At 39.9% G+C, this 19,201-nt stretch overlaps 1 protein-coding gene across 1 annotated transcript in view; it reads left to right on the forward strand.

The window, feature by feature from the left end:
- Positions 1-7,134: 7,134 nt before the first annotated feature.
- Positions 7,135-19,201, forward strand: part of LOC309415461 (zinc finger protein 366-like) — a gene marked incomplete at both ends in the record, with an annotated part of 31,608 nt that continues 19,541 nt past the window's right edge. Inside the window, one exon of the mRNA XM_082012995.1 lies at positions 7,135-7,186. Within this exon, the coding sequence (XP_081869121.1) occupies positions 7,135-7,186 (52 nt within the window). The remainder of the gene's footprint in view (positions 7,187-19,201) is intronic.

A 19,201-nucleotide genomic window follows, 5' to 3' on the forward strand; every position in this document is an offset into this window, starting at 1 on the left:
AAATACTCAGTAAATCCAAAATACTTCTGTGGACTTCACAGGATTCACACTGATGCAAGAGATTAAGATCGTCTTCACAGTTATAGAGGGCAGGCTGGAACTAATCTTGCCATGCATTACAAAAATCTTAGCCTACATCGTAACTTTACATGTGGAAAATGAACAAAAGCAATATTGCACTTGAGCATGAGAATTATGTCGCTACCAGTTGCACCCCGTTGACAGCTGTTTACAGTATTGTATTTTCTTGAGAGTGCTGATTCACTCCCACAGTCTGAACCGCGGCGTTAAATTTATTAAGAAAAAGGACAGAGAAGAAGCCCGCTCCTTATGTTACTGCTGTTTGTTAACCACCTGATTTGCAGCCACTTAGGCATGTACTGTGCAAATATAACCTCTGTGGATGGGATGGCTGCCAAGCAGAGAACGTACAATATCTCCCCTTCTCCCCTCCCATGCTCACTGCCTGGTGAATGCAGGTTGCTGCGCCGTGCAAGCTAACGACCTTTGCAAGGTAGGCGGTTTCAGACAAATAGAAGAAAGGCAAACAGCATGCCTGAGAAGGGAGTAACAGGGAATAACATCACCCACGCTGATGGATGATTCAGGAGCTCATTTGGGTTTTTCTCTTTCCCCAGCTTATTAACCTACTCATTGTCAGACGTCTTATAACAAACCAACACAGACAACGCCATGTGTAGACTGACCCTTCAGCATCTAGGTAGCTTTACCCAAGCTAGCACCTACTGGAGCTTGCGGCAGTTTCTGTCCAGGGCATGTGCCTGGGTTCGCTTTACGCTGTGTCGTTTGGTCTCGCTCCTAAACCGAAAAGCAGTACAGGCAGGGTGTGCCAAGGCCTGTGCAGCTGAGGGTGGAGGCTAGAGAACTTCTGCAGCCAGAGAATGTGCTTTTCTCTTGATCTGAGACTTCAGTCTTACCTAAAAAAGCCACCCACCACAAGAAAGGGAATTATGTTCACATGTTATTGTTTAGGTCTGATGGTGTTTTAGACTGAGAAAGTCTCTTGAAGGCACAGTCCAGTGAGGAGGAAATTATACAGCACCACTAATGATGCTTTAGTGGGCTAATCTATCCCTGTGAAAAAGGACAAGTTGATATGTACGTTAATGAGAAAGGAAGAACCGGTCCAATGAAGTTAAGAGACTTGGAACAGCGTAAAGTCATCAGGCCTGACAGCAACTTTTATGAGGGATTTCTTCTTGGAAGGAGACAGCAAAAGGCAGCAAATAGTATGCAGATGGTCATGTGAACAGTACTTCTACCTACAGTCCATTTCCAATGCTCTACCTCAAGCAGCAAGAGAAAATGTCCAGCATTTCAAGTTTGTGGTTGATAGGAGACAAAAAAACTGCAGAAAATTTGACACACAATCATGCAAGCCTAATAGCCCAGAGGCAATACCTGTTTCTGTAACTGCAGCCGTCAGTTCTGCCTCATGTTGTTCTTCCATCTGCCTATTTAATGATGGTTGCCTAGGACAAAGGGTTGCCAGTCAAAAACCTCACCGGACTTGAAAAAATAATTAAAACTGCCCCACAAAAAAGCGCTGTTGTCAGTCACTACACACATGCGCATGCACACACACACACACACAGAGCCAGCTTCTTCAGAAATATTCAGGAACCGTGCAACACTGTTTACGGAGTAGTAACGCCTTAGAAGGAATATTCTGGCATTATGCATACACAGAATGACCACCAGCGGTGTTGTATCCCAGTACGCTTTTGTTGTATGAATCGAAGTGAGCAGCCCTGATGAGCAAAAGGGAAATGAACAGCTGAAGAAATCCCAGTGGCAAGACTTCTACCGTAGTCTGAGGTTTTTCCTGTAAATGGGGTTTTTTCCTGTGCTTTAAGTTATAACCAAATGCTTTTCTACAAAACAATAGCAGTCTCAGCAAAAGTGTTTTGTTAAAATTTAAAAAAAAAAAGGACCACAGACAAAACCTGTCTAAACTTTTTGAAGAAAGGAGGAAATCTAATGGACTTAAGAGCTCTGCTTTTCTTTTTCCCTAATTATTCTTGGCTAGATGTCTTAACACTCACTTTTTAGTTACTGATAACTGCTTTGAACTCCCGTGAGCTGATGTGTCAATCCATATGCTCTGTCACATGTGGTCGGTTGGTTTACGTTGTCTGACTATTGGCTGAAGCCTTTAATACGTGTGGGACCTAGCACAATTATCTCCAGTTATGGGGAAGTTTTACAGCAGTCAGTAGGAGCATCAAACAGATGAGGACTGCAGGAGCACAATGTTTCCTCTGCCTTGTATTTCCCACGTGTCAAGGCATAGAAAAACCCCAAAATACAAGAAAATCCAAACCCATACCCAAAATAAAGAAACAAACACCCCCAAACCCCAGCCTAAACACCAGTAGAAGGATTCTTTCTTTCTCTAAAGAACAGAGAGTTTAAAAAAGCCTTGGAGACACAATTTATCATCATTCACACAAGTGTGGAGTACTGATTTCCCAAGAGTTTTCTTGGCTCTACAGCCTAGCAGCTATAAATCAGAGGTGCACTACTTGGTAGCAGCAGTGGTGAGTTTTCACTATCTTTATTTTGCTCCCAGATGGGGCCTTTTTTAAGTGCCCACAGCACTTCAACTGTAGCACAATCACTGAATATTTTGGAAAAATATCACAAACTAAAGAACAAAAGCGTAGCTCAAAAATAATTACTACTATTTACTTCGTATGAGACAGAGACTACATTAGCTAAGTGACTAAAATAATTGAAATGAAAATGACTGCAATTGCAGACTGATTACAAAAATTAGATAGGTTCATATTAACTTAAAATTCATGTTGAAATATAGTGTCAGGCTTCTAGAAGAAATAATCATGTTATCAGAGCTAACAAGGTAAGAAACATCACTGCACAGAGAGTAATATACAAACATGCCTTTTCCTGATATCTTCTGAAGGGTGACACATTTTACAACATTAGATGCCCAGCCGAAGTCTGTAGACATATTAAGTAATTTCAGGTGTTACAGTACAATTAGGGGACATTAAAGTACATGAACACTCTTAATCAAGTAATATCACCAGGAAAGATCAGAACAAATGCTGGATTAATTTCCCAGTCTAAGTAGGGGTAAAACTGCAGCCTTCACTGCTGTCAAATGCCTAGCTTTGAGAAACCACCAAAAAAACTTGGTGAATACTTTGGCAACTTCCCACATGTTACAGGTTGTCAAACACGACACCAAATCCAAACGTACTGACCAAAGCCAACTTCTTTTCCACCTCTGACCTGAATAGGGCTCACAATCCTGCTGGCATAACTTTATGTATATTAAAAGATGAAAACACATCCTCTTAATCATGCCATCTTATTTTAAAATAGCTTTTGATGGTATTGTTTTAATAAAGGTAGTTGTGACGATTACATACAGGGTACAGGAAAAGCCTGTCTTTAAATGACTGCAGCCAATGTCATTTACCAGAAATGAGTTTGGCCCAGGATGAGTTATAAAGGCCACTTTAAATTATAAAAAGGTGTTTATTGCCAGGAAAGCTCCTCTCTCTAATATAAATTCCCACTTTTCTCTCCCCAAAACAATCAACAAATGTGGTTGGTCCAAAGGTTATAGTCTGCAAATGCTAATAGTTCATTAAAGTGGTGACTAGATATTACCTGACTCGAAAGTAGAAAATATGTAGATGACAGAGTAGTAAATCTAGCAGTACAAGCACATAGTCATGAGAATACTCTTATCATACCATGATTATGAAAGTCAGCTAGCAGTGCAAAACCTTTGGAATATTTTCTAATATTCTAATATTTTCCAATCTGAGAAACTAAATGAAATACATTTAGTATGACAGCAATGATTAAAAAAACCCAAGACCTGGAGATATATTATTGTGTACCAAGGTATGCAGGATTGATGTGTAGCAGTACAAGAAATCACAATACATAACCAAATACGCGTAACTAGAGCCATGTTCTCCACATGTGCAGCACAGAAGGGGAGTCCTTTAGACACAGCTCCACTTGTCTCTGGTCCCATTAGCATTCTGCCAGCTCACTTCTGAGCAGCCTACGGTAAACATGCAATGCAGAAAAAAAAGCAGGAAAACACAGCAGAGAGTGACTTATGGAAAACAATTAGGTGTCCTTCAGTGTTTTTGTCTCTAAGTGAGAAGTGTATTATTTTTGCTCAGTTAAAATGCCACAGGTATACTGTAGACCGGAAGGAAGATATTAATCTTATTTTTTCATGGACAGTTCAGATGTATATGGTTATTGTCCTAACGCAATCAAGCAAACCAGTAAATGTCTCTTGTTTTTGCCTCTGGTCTCATTTTCTCAGGATGAAGCTGGATACTATTGCTGCTGCAGTTACCTCTGTGTTCTCTCCTATCTATGCTGGATAGAGGCTCAAATTATTTTAAGCATGCTGAACTTGTTTATTTCATTCTTATTTTAAACATATAGGAAAACATCCTTGCTGTCATTGGAAAGAGACTCTGAAACACAACTTATTCCCTACTGGAGTTTAAAAAAAAAAAAAAAAGAAATCAAGGCCTTAAGATTATAGATGTCAGTCTGAAGAACTAGTATGATCATACAGACTAGTACTAGAGGTATCTTCCTGGTTCTCAGTACTTACCCTGACCATGATCACAAGAATGTTTCTCCACAGTCAGTAACTGCACAGGCAATACCTTGCAAGGTATTTTTCTGGCATGAAAATCACAGTTTCAGTCCTTCTTCCTCCTCGGGTTGAGATTTTCTGGCAGCAGTTGGGAGAAATTGGCAGAAGCAAGAGCAAGTCAAGTACTACAGTGGCTGCACACTGGGAAGCGAGGTTACTCTACCTGGTCTTGGATGGGGCAACTAAATAGGTCCAGAGCACTTGGGTGGTGGAAAGTCTGTTGACAATGGGACCTGAGGTAGGACTAGCAAAGACCTTACATCTCCTGCTCTCCTTGAGGAAGGAGGGGGCTCTCATGGTCTCCTTCAATCAGAATAGCAAAGTCTTATAACCTGTTGAAGATGCCACATGGATGTTTGTGGCTGGCTCCTGAGCTTTGCAATCCTCAAGAAAGGGAAAACTACTATTTGAAGAAGTATGGGACATCTGTGACAATTAAGTCCTTCGTAGAGGACTACACAGACTATCATATCCCCTCAGCCATTTACATAAGAATGATCCTAACATGGTCAGTATAGGTTTTCAACTGAACTTCTGCAATGCGTTCCCAGTAGAGAGAAACGAAGTGATGCGTAAAGGCAGTCTTCAGGGTCTCATTAACCTGGCATGCCTGGCAAATAAACAAATAAAACAAACTTTAAAAGCCTGGAAGATGCTGTGATCTTTAAGATCTTCAAAACCATTTTCAAAATACAATCAATTTTTTTTTAGCTATTAGACTGACCTCACAGGACAATACCTTAACTTGGTGGCTTCCCATGCCTCCTTACTTTCCTTGTGCTTGGCATGAACTAGTGATCTGTTTGTTTAGGGACTCCATTCCCAAAGGAGTGTTAAGGGCTTCATTTGCAGTCTATAGCCTGTGCGTATTGCATTCTTTTGCTTTTAAAATTCACCCTCCTGTTAAGCTTTTGCCCATTCCAGGAAACACTGGTGATGTTGTAAGGCCAGAGATCACTCGTAGCACCTGCACTGCTCTGTCAACTACTGATACCCATTATCAAAACTTTCAGTTTCTGAATATTAAAATAAAAGCCTCTCTGGCCAAATCATTGCTAGATGTCTTCTGGAAATGGCACCAGGAACTGCATGAAGGAACACAGGTGCCAAAGATCTTCTTCCTATGTTGCTTTGCAGCTTATCAATTCTCCTTATTGTACAATAGAAGAAATAATAATCCTTATGAGATAGTGTACCAACTTGTCCTCCCATTAACATTGGATTTGCAGCAATAACTGAATTTACTTCAGCAACATTCATCTAGCTATTGCTCCCAGAGCAAAGTCTGGATGCATGATTTATAGGAGAAGGCCTATTCAATTATAACAGAATGGCTTTTTGTTTTATGTCTTTCACAGAACTCAACTCTGAATTGCTCATCCATGAGCAGGCCTCATCTTTGGTAACACATTGTAAGGCTGACTGAAAATGCAGTCCCAGCAACAGTGTGACGGTGTTTACTGGCAAGAATATTAGAATGAAAAAAAAAAAAATAGTGGGGACAAAAAGAGAGCATCTAATCACTATAGGTGGACTTCAGATGATAGATAATGTTAGGGGAAAACATTAGCAAACAAAACCACAGTGGAGCACAAAGGACTAAACTTATCCCAAGTATAACTCCAGACAGCTGGCCAGTATCTGGTTGTCAAAATATGTTTAGTGGGGAAAGAAAGAAACAAAATGAAGTATGAAATCTGTCCTAGAACACAGAATATTGGTTTTGTTTGGATAAATCATGATGCCTTCTACAGTGCAATCCTTTAAGATCAATTACTTGTCACTGCAACTCCAATACCAAGCTATGAACCTTACCATTTTTGTGACCCCTTTCACCTCCCTTTTTATTTCACAGCATTCTATAACTATCCAATGTGTAGTTTTCTTGTGATCACAGTAAAGACTGGTTTTAGGAATTTTTGTACCCATATCACCGTGGAAACAAGATATGTGTCTACGTCTATGATCACTCCTTCTCTAGAGTAAAAGCCTGAATTATCTGTGCAAGCTTATGGCTAATTGTTCTGCATAAGATATGGGTGTCTTTTCCCTACCCACTACTTCGGAAATTCATTTCACGTAGTTGCACATAGCAAGCTGTAAAGTAGGTTTTATGAAGCCAATAATGCAGATATTATACTTGAGGAATTCCTTTTGGTTTGGATGTATTTATTTTTCCAAACATTTTGTTTGAGAGAAAACGAGATTGCTATCTGCTGTTTCCTTATTTTTTTGCAGGAAAGCAAAGGGTTGTTGACTTCCTCTCCCCTCCCTTCCTTCCTTCTTTCTGAAGGTACTGTACTCATCTGAAAAAAAGAGAACAAAATGATTGTTCCTGTTCTCTTTCTTAAGTCATTTGAAACACTGTCCCTGCTAGTTTTCTAAGTTTACTGCAATCTCTGCACGAGGGAGGGAGAGAGAGAGAGAGCAAGACAGAGATTACCAACATGAAAGCAGGTAGAGAGTTTAGGGCAAGACTCCTTCCAGCTTCAACAACTGGTAAGTTAAGTAAAAATACTTTTATAGTTAACTCTTTAGAAGTGCAATATATATGCTTTTGTGTTAAGAAAAGCCATTAATCAGATACACATTTAACTGATAAAAAGATAATAACCATTTGCATTGACAAGCAGTATATTTACACTGTGGATACTGGTGATAATAACATACAGTTTAACCAACGCAGACAAGAAAGTGTTTTCCAGTGAGGCTGATAATATTCATAACACAATTGGCTGTGAATTTTGCATATATGGCTTCTGTTACAAGGATCTTGTTAATTTATCCTGAATGTTTCAGCCAGATTCATTGGGCCATTGCTGAAAGAGAGAGAGAAGCTATGTCATATGCAAATTGATATATCATCTGCCACTAGTGAAGTCTGCTCCAATGCACCAACCTGAGCTATAGTGGGAGAAGAATTACTAGGGCTTCTTTTTTTCCCTTCAAACTGTATTGTGTTTATCATTACACATGTTTATGTCTACGCATCTGTGTATATGATTAGTCTAGGAACAATGACATTTAAGACATGGTAAGACAGTTCTACGTTCTTGCTTGAAAAAAAAAAGAAAAAGTTCATGTTGTGCGGTATATAACACACCGAGGATGATCACCAGCATCAGTAATAGGATGTTGTTTATGTTTGTTATTTTGCTGTTGGTATTATTGTAGATATTATTTTTCTTGCTGGGCGTAAATGTATTGGAATGATCAGAAATAGCATGCAAAATGAGTGATGGGATGCAAGAGTATGTTTCAAATATTGGAAGACAAAAATGCTCCCCACGCTTTTATAAAGCAGAAGGCAGAGGTGGAGGGAAGCATTAGGACAGGTGTCCATTTCTCTACAGAAGAAGAGCTCGTTCATCTTCTGATCCAGTGTTTCTTCAAGCCGCAGCTCTCTGAAGCGCAGGGTCCTTTGCAGGGTGCCTGGAGCCTGGACAGAGCGGCTCCACATGGCTGGCAGGCATCACAGAGGGCTGGCGGGCAGCTTCAGCTGCCCTGCTCCCATGCCCACTCCCGCTCCCGCTCCCGCGCCCGCTCCCGCCAGGGCACCTGGGCTGCGCTTCCGCCCCGGGACAGCCCTCTGCTCTCACCCCTCGCTGAACCAACTAGTGAAAAGGATTTTCTTCCCCCTCTATCTGGCGTCTTTCTGCAAGTTTTTCCATAGGATGGAGTGATCTACCCCAAATTCAGCCCGATTTCTGGGTAAGTTGTAGGTTCCCTTCGCTTTAGGAGCAGTAGACTTTAGGAGCAGTAGATGGGATCCGCCAAAGAAGGTGGAAATAACTTGTTTCTCGAACTCCGTAGCTTAATGTTGCAGCTTGGTCTAGCTTGGTACCAATTATTAGGATTATTTGGTTTTACTTAACCCACAAAGAACCCTCTGCCAGTAGCAAGCAAATGCCAGACATTGCCATGAAAATCACTTGCCACATTTTTTGCTTGGGATACCTGGACTTATGTTTTACGTGACTAAATACTGATTCAAATTAAATACCTGATTTCGACAGCTATTTTGACAGTTACACGTCAAACATCTGGAAAACCACTTTTTACTTCAAGTGAGAAGTAGGGAAGTCTCCTAAACTTTAAAACTCTATTTGGAATGGTATTTTGCTCAAACTGCAGAGTGTTAGTCTGGATTGCAATCACCTGTAAGTTTTGATCTGGTTAGTTCCGAAGTTCAGTTTACCATGTAGGTAGGAGCCAGTTGCAGCCTTTAGGTACCTTTAGGTACAGATTTTCTTCTGAAAATACCAAACGTTAATGTAATCGTGATTTGGACCATGTATATAATAAATTCTTTCTCTGAAAGAGATTGTCTGAAACATGTAAATAAGAATATGTGCATTCATATTCATAGTAGGTGGCCAAAAGCAGTACATGCTATTTTTAAACCCATTCCCCAATAATGAGGACACAGAAAGAGCATTTCTAAAGGCATGCTCAATAATTTGACAATTAAAAAAAAATCCTTGAATTTCGAATTTAATTCTTAGATTTCACCCATCGGGTTTACTTTTCCTTCAAATAATACAACTTTGCAACAATTTAGAGTTTATTTGTTTTCACAGTGTATAATTTATTGCTGGGATAACTGTAACACGATTTACTACAATGGTAATTTGAAACACAACTAATAGCTTTCTTGAGCTGTCAGGAAGAGGAGATTTTTGGCTGATGTGTTATCCTTATCCCACATTGCTGAGATACTTACAAGCAGAGAAGGATACAGTCTGAGGCTGGATTGAGTACAGATCTACTGCCAGCTTATGGCACAAATTAAATGTTTGTGAAATTAATTTTCAGTTATTCACCTCAACATTGTAAAAAAAAAAAATACTGAAGCAATAAACCAAGAATAAAAGGAGAGAGGATCTGTTTATTTTGCTTAAAATCTTATTGCTTCTATTGCTAAAATCCATCGCAATGTATATAGCACACATAAGTAAATGGTCAGTGTATGTATATTTTCAGAGAATTATTTAAAGCCACTATTTCCATTTGGTTTGTTCTCAGTTATAAAGAAACAAAATATAGACAGATTTTGCTTTTGTTCTGAAAAATAAAAACAAAACTACACCAATGATGGCAAAGATGTTACAGAAAAAAGTTGTAGCCCATGGAAATCCCAAGTTAACAGGCCTGATTCAAAAAGCATAAAAACTGATAAAAGTCCTTCTGTAAATGTCAATTGCCTTTTTATATTTAGGACCAACTTCTTTAACAGTGAAAACTGTTGAGAATGTGAGTTTTGGATGCAGAATAGCAGCACTGCGTTACGTTCCTGGTAACATTTTGGCATCTCTAACATAAATTTTTGACCAGGGGATAATTTGAATCTTTGAATTTTAAGGATTTTTTTATTGTTTTCACATTCTTCCAAACAACCACCTCAATAACAGCCTTGCCTTAGGACTATCTGGATGTAGAGCAGATACTGGTGGACTGAGAGGCATGATGTGCATCTGACAAATGAACATATTGACATGTCTTTTAGGTGCCATTTCTAGTAACACCAGGTAGATATGCAGGATTTAGAATGGGAGAAGCACAGGGGTATGAACCATCGTAGCAACCCAAGACAAGCCTTGTATGGAGAGGCAGAAGAGTATGGATTACCCCAGAAAGCATTTCTATTGTTTCCAATCCTTGATACTGCAACGCCTTGATGATGCAGAACGACATCTATCTGAATGGGCCACTCCACTCAGCCAGACATGTCAGCAGAAGGCCACCCTAAGAAACAAAAGCCTTAAAGGCTGCATAAGGTAGCAGCATTTTTCTCTGGCCGTGGTTTAAGGACACGGGTCGGGCAAAGGTGTGTAAGGAAAAGTAGCCTCTTATTAATTGATAAGAAATGACCCACAGCTTCTGAGCACTGATGCCTGTTCCGCAGTAGTAATTAATTCCATGAAACAAACTGCTTTCTTCAAACATAACCTTACAAGTGCTGTGTAGACTGCTACAGAGAGCTGTAAAATTATATGAAGGAATAATTTTATACCCCAACTGATTTCTAAAAATAGGCCGCCTGTTAAAACTAAATGAGCATTTTTTTCTTAAATGCAGTAGTTTTCCCCATTCTAGTGTACTATCCCAGAAGACCACTGAAAAGGAAGGAATGTCAGCTTAGGGAAGAAAGAATTAGAGAGAGACAAATAATGTGAAGCCTTTAAAAAGAAAGAAACAAGAAGAAAAGATTACTTGAGATTATCCTCTCTCTGCTGGAAAGCTGATATTCTGAAACTGAGACCCCAGCTCTCCATTGCTGTTAAAATGCAGCGGAATATTATGGATGATATTCAGATTTTCAGCCAATGAAGAGGCCTAAGTTAATACTTATTGATTATTTAAAACACGTATGGAACTGCATGCTGGATGTCTGGTTTTTCTTTATATCTATCTAGCAGGGACTAGTCCTTCTTGCTTGGCTTCTAAAATACTAATGATCCAGTGAAAAATATTATTTAATATTTCTTTTAGTTCCTTCCAAATTTAATACCTTTGTGAGTTGCTTTTGTAAAATAAACGGTTTTATACTAGTGTTACCCTGATCTTGATAAGCAAAATACAGCATTTTCCTTCTAAACCAATAATGTTTAATGTCTTGAGAAGACTTAATGTCACTGGAAGTAATTAAGCTCAGTAATCATATATTAAAAGAAAATATTTTTGTGCTCTGGATTTATGGGAAGAAATTATGTGGATATTTGCTTTTTTTTTTTTTTACTTTCATTCCTTATTTCCTGCTTTGTATGTTAGAAACACACATTATTAATTATTTCAATGAAGGATGAAAAAAAATTATTCTTACTTTCTCTTCCCTCTCTCTTCTACTATGAAAGGTAAAATAACTGACACATTTTCCTTCTACTTTGTGGGTGTGCAAGAATTCATGTGATTTAAAAGAAAAAACTTAGGATAAAAAAAGTGTTTCCTGGAAACCTATTTTCCCCTTGCCAATATTCATAAAAAGTAAATCTGGAAACATCCAACTTTGTAGCTGCTTGTGCTTGTTAGTAGCACTAGAATTCAAAGAACACTGAAAAATACAAATGTTCAGTGAATCTGAAGGTTCATTTAATTATGAAAAGCTACAAGGTAAACTGAGTCTCTCGCATTGATAACATCACTTTTGGTAACAAATTAGAGAAAGGTACAACTGATTTGAAATTGAAAGCAAGGCGGTGAGAAGGGTCATACATTTTGAGTTGATATTCTTAGATGATGCTGTACTAGAAGGAATACTAGTGCACAGCAAGCAGGCATTTTCCCACGCAGTCCTCTCTCTGGAAGCCCGATGAAGAATAGAAACCACCTAATTTCTCCGCATGGAAAGAATTTTGCAGGGTGGTGTTCTCAGGGTGGAGGAGCAGGTGTCGTGGCTCTGGGATGGGAGCAGGGGCTTTGCCCCTTCTTGGGGAGCCGATTATTCTGACACCAGGCCCTCTGACCAGCCACAAGTGCGTTGGCTGGGAGGGACAGATGACCTCCAGTCTTCCTCTTCACTGGTTTGTTGCTATTCCTGACTGTGCAAAGCCACTTATGCTTTAGTCTTCTCTGGTTAGGCTTGCAATGAACTATTAGACTCTTTCTGCAGTGACAAAAAACCTTTTGTTTTGTAGAGGGATCCATGCTTAAGTATCTGCTACTAAAGACTTTGTAAATTGGCACTCTTGTATGTGCTCGTACCAACACCCAATACACAAGATTTAAATCAAACTCAAATATACCTACTCTAAATATATCCAGGAAGAACACATTGGAATATAGTTTCTATTTCATGTTTAGTCCTCTCTCTAATGTGCTCTACAAAGCAATTAGTGCTTCAGCTTGGTGTTTCAGCTCCAGGTAAGGATCTTTATTTGAAAAGGGGAGTGTCTTTCATACAGTACTTCTGTGTAGCAGGATATTTTTCTACACGTTTACCTTTTCTTAAAAGTATTTAGATTACATGTATAATGAAAACAATATCAGGAGGTGAAAAGGAAAGGAATGACCTGTTTTCAGAGCATCTGTCAGCTTTTAAGGAACAGCAGAACTTGGCTGAACTGCCTGGTAGGCACCAGCCCATGCTGGACTAGTTCCCTAGTGCAGGTTTCTGAAGCTATGAAGAGTGCCCTGTATTTGTCCAAAACTGTTGTCCTGTGATAGGAATTCCAGAAAACTGTAGAGGATCTCCTGGAAGAGCAAGCTGACAACAATGTGCCCATAGGTTTACCAGAAACTAAACCCATACATTTATAAAGGTGCAGGAAAAGAGTACTTTTTTTTTTCCACAGCGCCACAACAAGGAATCACACCAACACGACTGTTATATCAAACAGTTTTTCTGCATAATGCTGCACTCACAATATGAAGTCACCAAGGGTTCCAGAATAATTTTGTATGTCTGTAGCATTTTGTCAGGATGCTATGGAAGTAACCACATGCACCAGAGAAATGGTGCTGACCAACTCCTCCTCCATATCTGCTCTTCCCTCTGCCAGAAATTCAAAATGTTAATTAAAGCCTTTTGATCCCAAATACATTGACTTCTTTTTTCGTGCTCCACAAAATGGGACCCCCCCCGCAAGCTTAAACCATAGGTAAGGAAATGCGATTGAACAGATACCACTGGATTCCATAGGCAAATGGGTCAGGACTTGGGATTCCCTCTAATGACTGCAGTGAGGATTTTCACTAGCTCATTCCCTACTAGGCACAGAAAAAAATGCAGGAACAGGCACTCAGTGGAAGGCATTGAATGTGGTCCGGAAAGTAAGTTGGAACAGAATTCACACAACTATTTGTCCTCTGGGTAATGTCCCCCTGCCCATACCACAGTCTTGCCTGCTATTTCTCTCAAAACACAGCAAGAAGTTCTATCAAATATTCCACGTTTTCATATGTGTCACTTTTGTGACATGTATTTTATTTATACATATATATTATTTATACACACCGTATTTTACCAGGGAAAAAGCCCTGAACAGAGTGTTGGGTGTGGGGTGGGGTGGGATTGAAAGAAAGGGTTATATTAGTATATAGGGTGTTTTTTTTACAAACCTTCATTTTATCTTCCTGGTTGGCCATTCTTAGTAATGGGGTAGAATCACAGTAGTTTGATTTTTTTTGTTTTCCTTTTTCTTGTGGTGAAAATCTGAACAGAGTTAGTATCCAGAACAAGCCTTTCGCATTACTAACGGTGAAGGATTAGTACTAGAGTGGTTTGGGAAATGTTCAGATTTTCAGATTTCAAACTATGTTGAGTTTCTTCTCACTCTTTTTTTTTTTTTTTTTTTTTTTTTGGCAAAAAGTAATTTCTTATTTGTTTGTAGCTCTAGTCTCTGTTCCAGTATCTGCTGATGACATTTGGCTAAGTCTGATCTGCCATTCCCACTCCGTATGCTATTTTACTAAATCCAGTAAAACTGACATTTTAAATCTGTTTCAGTTTAAAATAATTAACCTGAAGAATTTTTCCCTGTTAGTTGATTTACATAGGAGCTTGTTTTCCAATTGATCAAAATCACAGCCGTAATATAACATTTGTTTTAAACTTCAGATTTTCTTTAGCTGTCGCAACAAACTAGTGCTTATTTTTAAAACTTTCTAGAAGTTAATATGATAATTAAGAGAAATATGCAGAATGCATTTTGGGAATCAGAGAGGGAAAGCATTTGCTTTTTGCTGTTCTGTCAAGAAGAAGATCCAATTTTAGCATCACAGGTGAAGGGCAAAGACGGAGATGAAGTTATCTTAAATTACTTCCTTGCAGGCACTTCACATGATCAGTCAAAAATACCATTTTATGCTGGAACTGAAGAACTAAGCACATTTCTCTTTAAAGAAAATAAACGGATTTTAAAAAATGAACCCTTCATTTGAATGCAATTGTGAGATTTATTTGAAGGTGATAATTTTTCTGAATAATAAATACATATTCAGCACAGTTTCAATGCTTTAACACAGATTTTATGCTCTGGCAGTCTGGAAAGCACAGCTCCCTGATCACAGTGCAGATATATCAAAATGAATTTCCTCCAATGCCCCAGTAATTTGCCTTAAGAGACATTTTTAACTCTGTCTCCTTGCTCATGATTCTTAGCTTTTTTTATTTGGGTATCAACAGAAATAAACACAGTGGTGTCCTAGGAATGGCACGGACATCTCTAATTCCTTTGCTGTGTTTCCTACTGAACTTATGTTCAGAGACAAATTTCTAAGTCACTACTGAGCCAGCTTAATTACAAGTGAGTAATAAAGGTTAATAGGGATTAATCAGTCTTTTCAGACAAGCAGCTTTTCCAACAAGAAGTCTGCTCAAACTTCAGCTGAAATCAAATTTATTCATCTCCCCTAAATGACTAGGAAAGCATCATCTGGTAATTACTTTTAATGAACTGGACACCAAGAGAAGTGTTCAGTAGCAGATATGTTTTTCCTAATTCAGTCAGTTTCTGGATGAAATCCTCTTCTTTCAATTCTTGTAGGATATGGCATAACTTACCAGAACATACGATACCTACCACTTTTTAGCAACCTTCAGTTTCACTATGAGTTTTAAATTGTGTGAAATACAGAATTGAATGCAAAATAAATACAAAAAGCAATGATCCTGCTGAAGACTAATAATACTGCTCCATGTTTAAGTAAAACTAGACTTTCATTAAAAAACTGATTTTTTGTGGAGACCTTCTATGAAAACTCTCCCACACTCTCTTCTCCCTTGGCCCTTCTCCAACCCTTCTCCTAATGGCTTAGGAGGGTGCCAGCTGGCTGGCTTGAAGAACCAAGGCTGAAGGTAGCCCTTAGCTACCCTTTAAGATAACAAAGAGGTGGGAGGAGACCAGACCATCTCTCTGGCCTCCATAGAGGTGATAAAGACACTGGGACTACAGTAGGAAGGAAAGCTCAATCTATTTCCTTTTTAAAGGTCATGAATGCCAGTGAAAGGTTTACTTTCAAAACAACAGCCCAAGCAGGACAGCATGAAGGTTATAGAAGGGCATGCTTTTTTGATCATTCTAAATTTGGGTGTTCTGCATAGCTCCGTTATTTGTTTTAAAATAATACTAGTGTACAGCTCAAAATCTCTCTGTCTCCACTTCACTCTATATTGTTTAATGATTATGCTTTGTAGGTGGAAAGATTATGTCCAAAGTGTTCTTTCAAGGATTCCACACTCTATTCAATACAACTGTTTTACTACAAGACCCTTCCTTATATTATTTATTTGTATTCTGTTCACCCTGTCTCTTATAATATCTGTATAGTGAGAAAAAAAATCCTAAAACTTCATTAGTGTTATTTGCTAATTTTCCAGAGGAAAAACTATTTAATACATAGGATTCCTATGGTGCCAAAAAAATACTACTTTAATTTGCAGTGGCAGATATGGAAGTAGACAGGAAACAGGGATAGAGTGATAGGACTTCTATAAACAGTGATTAAAGTCACTCCACATACTTTATAAAAGCAGAGGCAGATCCATGGTTCCAGCCTTTGACATGAGAGCTCCTTATCCACTTCAGAAAAGGAAGAAATTTGTCTTTCTGGCATCACCTCATAACAGCCAAATCCCAGCTCTTGTTCTCAGCTACACCCCAGATTTTCCATAATGATTTCAGTACAACATGGATGATGTTAGGGAGAGAATTAGGGCAGTCACTTAGGATGAATTACTGCCATCGGTTAACTGAGTAATTAACTGAGCTGACCAACCCATTGTTAATTCCAATAACTAGTGAGGGCAGGATCAAATTGCATTTCCACCTGGTCTGCTGGCACCAGTTAAGCTTTTCACATGTGAAGCTCTGCTACGATATGTGCTCTCGATGTCACCATCATGGCCAATCTGGTCCAGTCAGCCCTGAAGTCTGGGCAGGATCTTGGAAACTCAGTATACCTATGCCCAAGTGCTCTTGGGGACCCGGTCCCGCAAGAATATTTGTATGAAACTGAACATACACCAATGACATCGTAGTCAGTGCCAAACGTAACGGCCACAAGGTGGGAGACTTTGGTTCATTTCCCTCCTCCTCCCTGAGGAGTTTGGACCTGCACCTCTAGCCTTGTAAGGGAGGGCCCTGACTAGAGCCCGGCCTGCCCTCCTTTGGCTGGAGCTAGGCCATTACACAGACAAAAGTACAAATAGCAAGGGGCAGGGAGCAGAGATAATTAGACGGGGTGGTCAGGGGCTACCGACTCCATCCCTCTAGAGATAGGTCTGGGCTCCCATCCTGGTGTCACTTCTCCAGGTTTATCGAAAGTTAAAGGCTCTTCACCCTCATGAGTGACTGCATTTATGGCTTGGCTATGGCATCAGGCTCCTTTCAGTTCATTCTGCCTTGTAATCCCCCCGCTGCAGTGCCAGAGATCCGGAAGAAGGAACTGAGGGTCCATTATGGGTGAGTGCAATTCATTAAGGTACATCCTCAGCCAAAACTGAGACCTGTACTCATTCCCTGGACTACAGCTCTCAGCCTTGCTTTTTTCTCCTCTTTTCAAAAGTGGCAAAATTAATCTGGATACCTAAGACAATTTCTTTTTGACATGAACACAGGAGTGCCTTCAAATGCAGCCCAGTGCCACATGCTGGTTAGCCTGCTTGAGGCAATGGTTCAGCCCTGCATATCCCCCAAACTTCTCTTCAGAATATGAATGTATTTGGCGCTCTTTTTTTGGTGAAAAAAAGAGAGGCATTGTACATTTAGAAAACCCAAACCAGTAAGAATATGAAGCTAAAGGGTTATCAGCAAAAGTGATCCAGCTCTACAGTGGCAAAATAATGGTTTCTAAAGATGGGAGAAATTGAAGCAGGACAGGGTCAGCTGTTGAGGGAGCTGGTGGGGAGATGGAAAGTGGGGCGTCAGTGAAATAACCTGCAGTACACATGGGTTTCAGGGGACCTTAAGAAATAGAAGTGCTTCAGGTAGAGGTAGATTGAGAAGGGTGTAGCTGGGCATCTCACCTGTGCACAGTGCAAGTCTCACTGCCCTGGCTCCTCACTGAATCTCTGGAGGTACCAGACCCTCCATTCAAAGCACTTGAAGGTATCTCACTTCCCCAGGACACAGCACCTATCTCCTTACACCCCTCATCCCACAAGAAATGATTGCCTTTAGATTTTTATATTAAATAACTTTCATCCACATCCATCCTTCATCGAATAAGAAAAAAAACCAAATGCCACATCTTTGGATCAAGAAAGCTCTGAGCTGTCTATAGACAGCTGGAAGCCTGAAGACAATGCTGGACAGTTCTCATGATACTCACTCACCTGTTTCTTATACTCTTCACAGGACCAGCCTCCTGGGTTAGCTATACTAGTAGCCTGACCTGCTAGGGCTGGTTTTGCACGCTCCCATACCTCACCAGCAGCTCTGTTCCAGGTTACACTTAGCAGGTTTCTGTGGAGGGAAAGAAAAAGGCAAGTGGTTGGGCCAGAGCCCATCCTGCTGTGGGCAGAGATTGGGCAGGGCTGCGCTGTGGACCCAGCAGTAGAGCTCTGCCAGCAAACAGCTGTCCCCTCTCCCCTTCCTCCCCACCCCAAAGCAGCCTTTAATTCCCTGTTGGTACCAGAGAATCAGGCAGGTGGAGGTGCTCAGCTGAGGACATATAATCTTTGTGCCCTCGCACACTTTTAGACCAGATAATTTGCTGTGCCTTGCAGGCTCCCACCATGTGTAGCTGTGGTCTGGGGTGACTTTGTGTAAAAAGTTAACACTTCAGAGCCTGTGGACTTAAAATTCACTTTGTTATCCAGGTTTTCTATGTGTTGCTGAACATTTTAACATCTATAATACAGAAGCAGAGAGGGAGTGAACCACAGATGGAATAGAGAAGTGAAGAGGGAAGGAAACATAAAAGAAGAACTAAGAAAACTCACAAAGAGGAAGAAAAAAGGAAAAAAAGGAGAAAGGAGGATAAGAAAAAGAGAAATAAAGACAAACAAAACAGCAGCAAGCCTAAACCGGGCACTTTGTACATACACTGAAATGACTAGAGGTGGTCCATGAGGTTTAAGTACCACTGGGGTATTACCAGTAAGGCCCTATTGCAGAAGTTCAGTGGCCAACCCAGCCATACTGCTCTGTGACCTCCACCTCTGTTGTCTTGTTAGGCAACAGAAAAGTAGTGGAATTGTTAGCAAAGGTTTTGCTAAATGAAGGAATGAGAGGAATAATAAACCATTTGGCTAAGCTGAGAACACAGCGCGTATACTGGAGAGAAGAAAAACATCTATAGCTACCTCACTACAGCACTAGACAATTTATTTCAATCTAGTCAATGCCACCACTGAAAAGCAAATTTTGCCATAAACCGCTCTATAAGCACATCTGATGCCACAAACAGTGCCCGACCTTTGGCAGGGTGGGTGGTGGGACTGCTCCAGACTTTAAGCAGAGAAAATCTCAGAATCTAGTTTAACACTTTCAATAATTATCAAAACAAAAATAATCTGTAAGTTATGGAAAAGTGAATGTGCATTTGTTTTGATATTATTTTAAGCATTTTCTC

The sequence above is a fragment of the Phaethon aethereus genome, assembly GCF_964289735.1.
Source record: "Phaethon aethereus genome assembly, chromosome: Z".
Lineage (NCBI taxonomy): Eukaryota > Metazoa > Chordata > Aves > Phaethontiformes > Phaethontidae > Phaethon > Phaethon aethereus.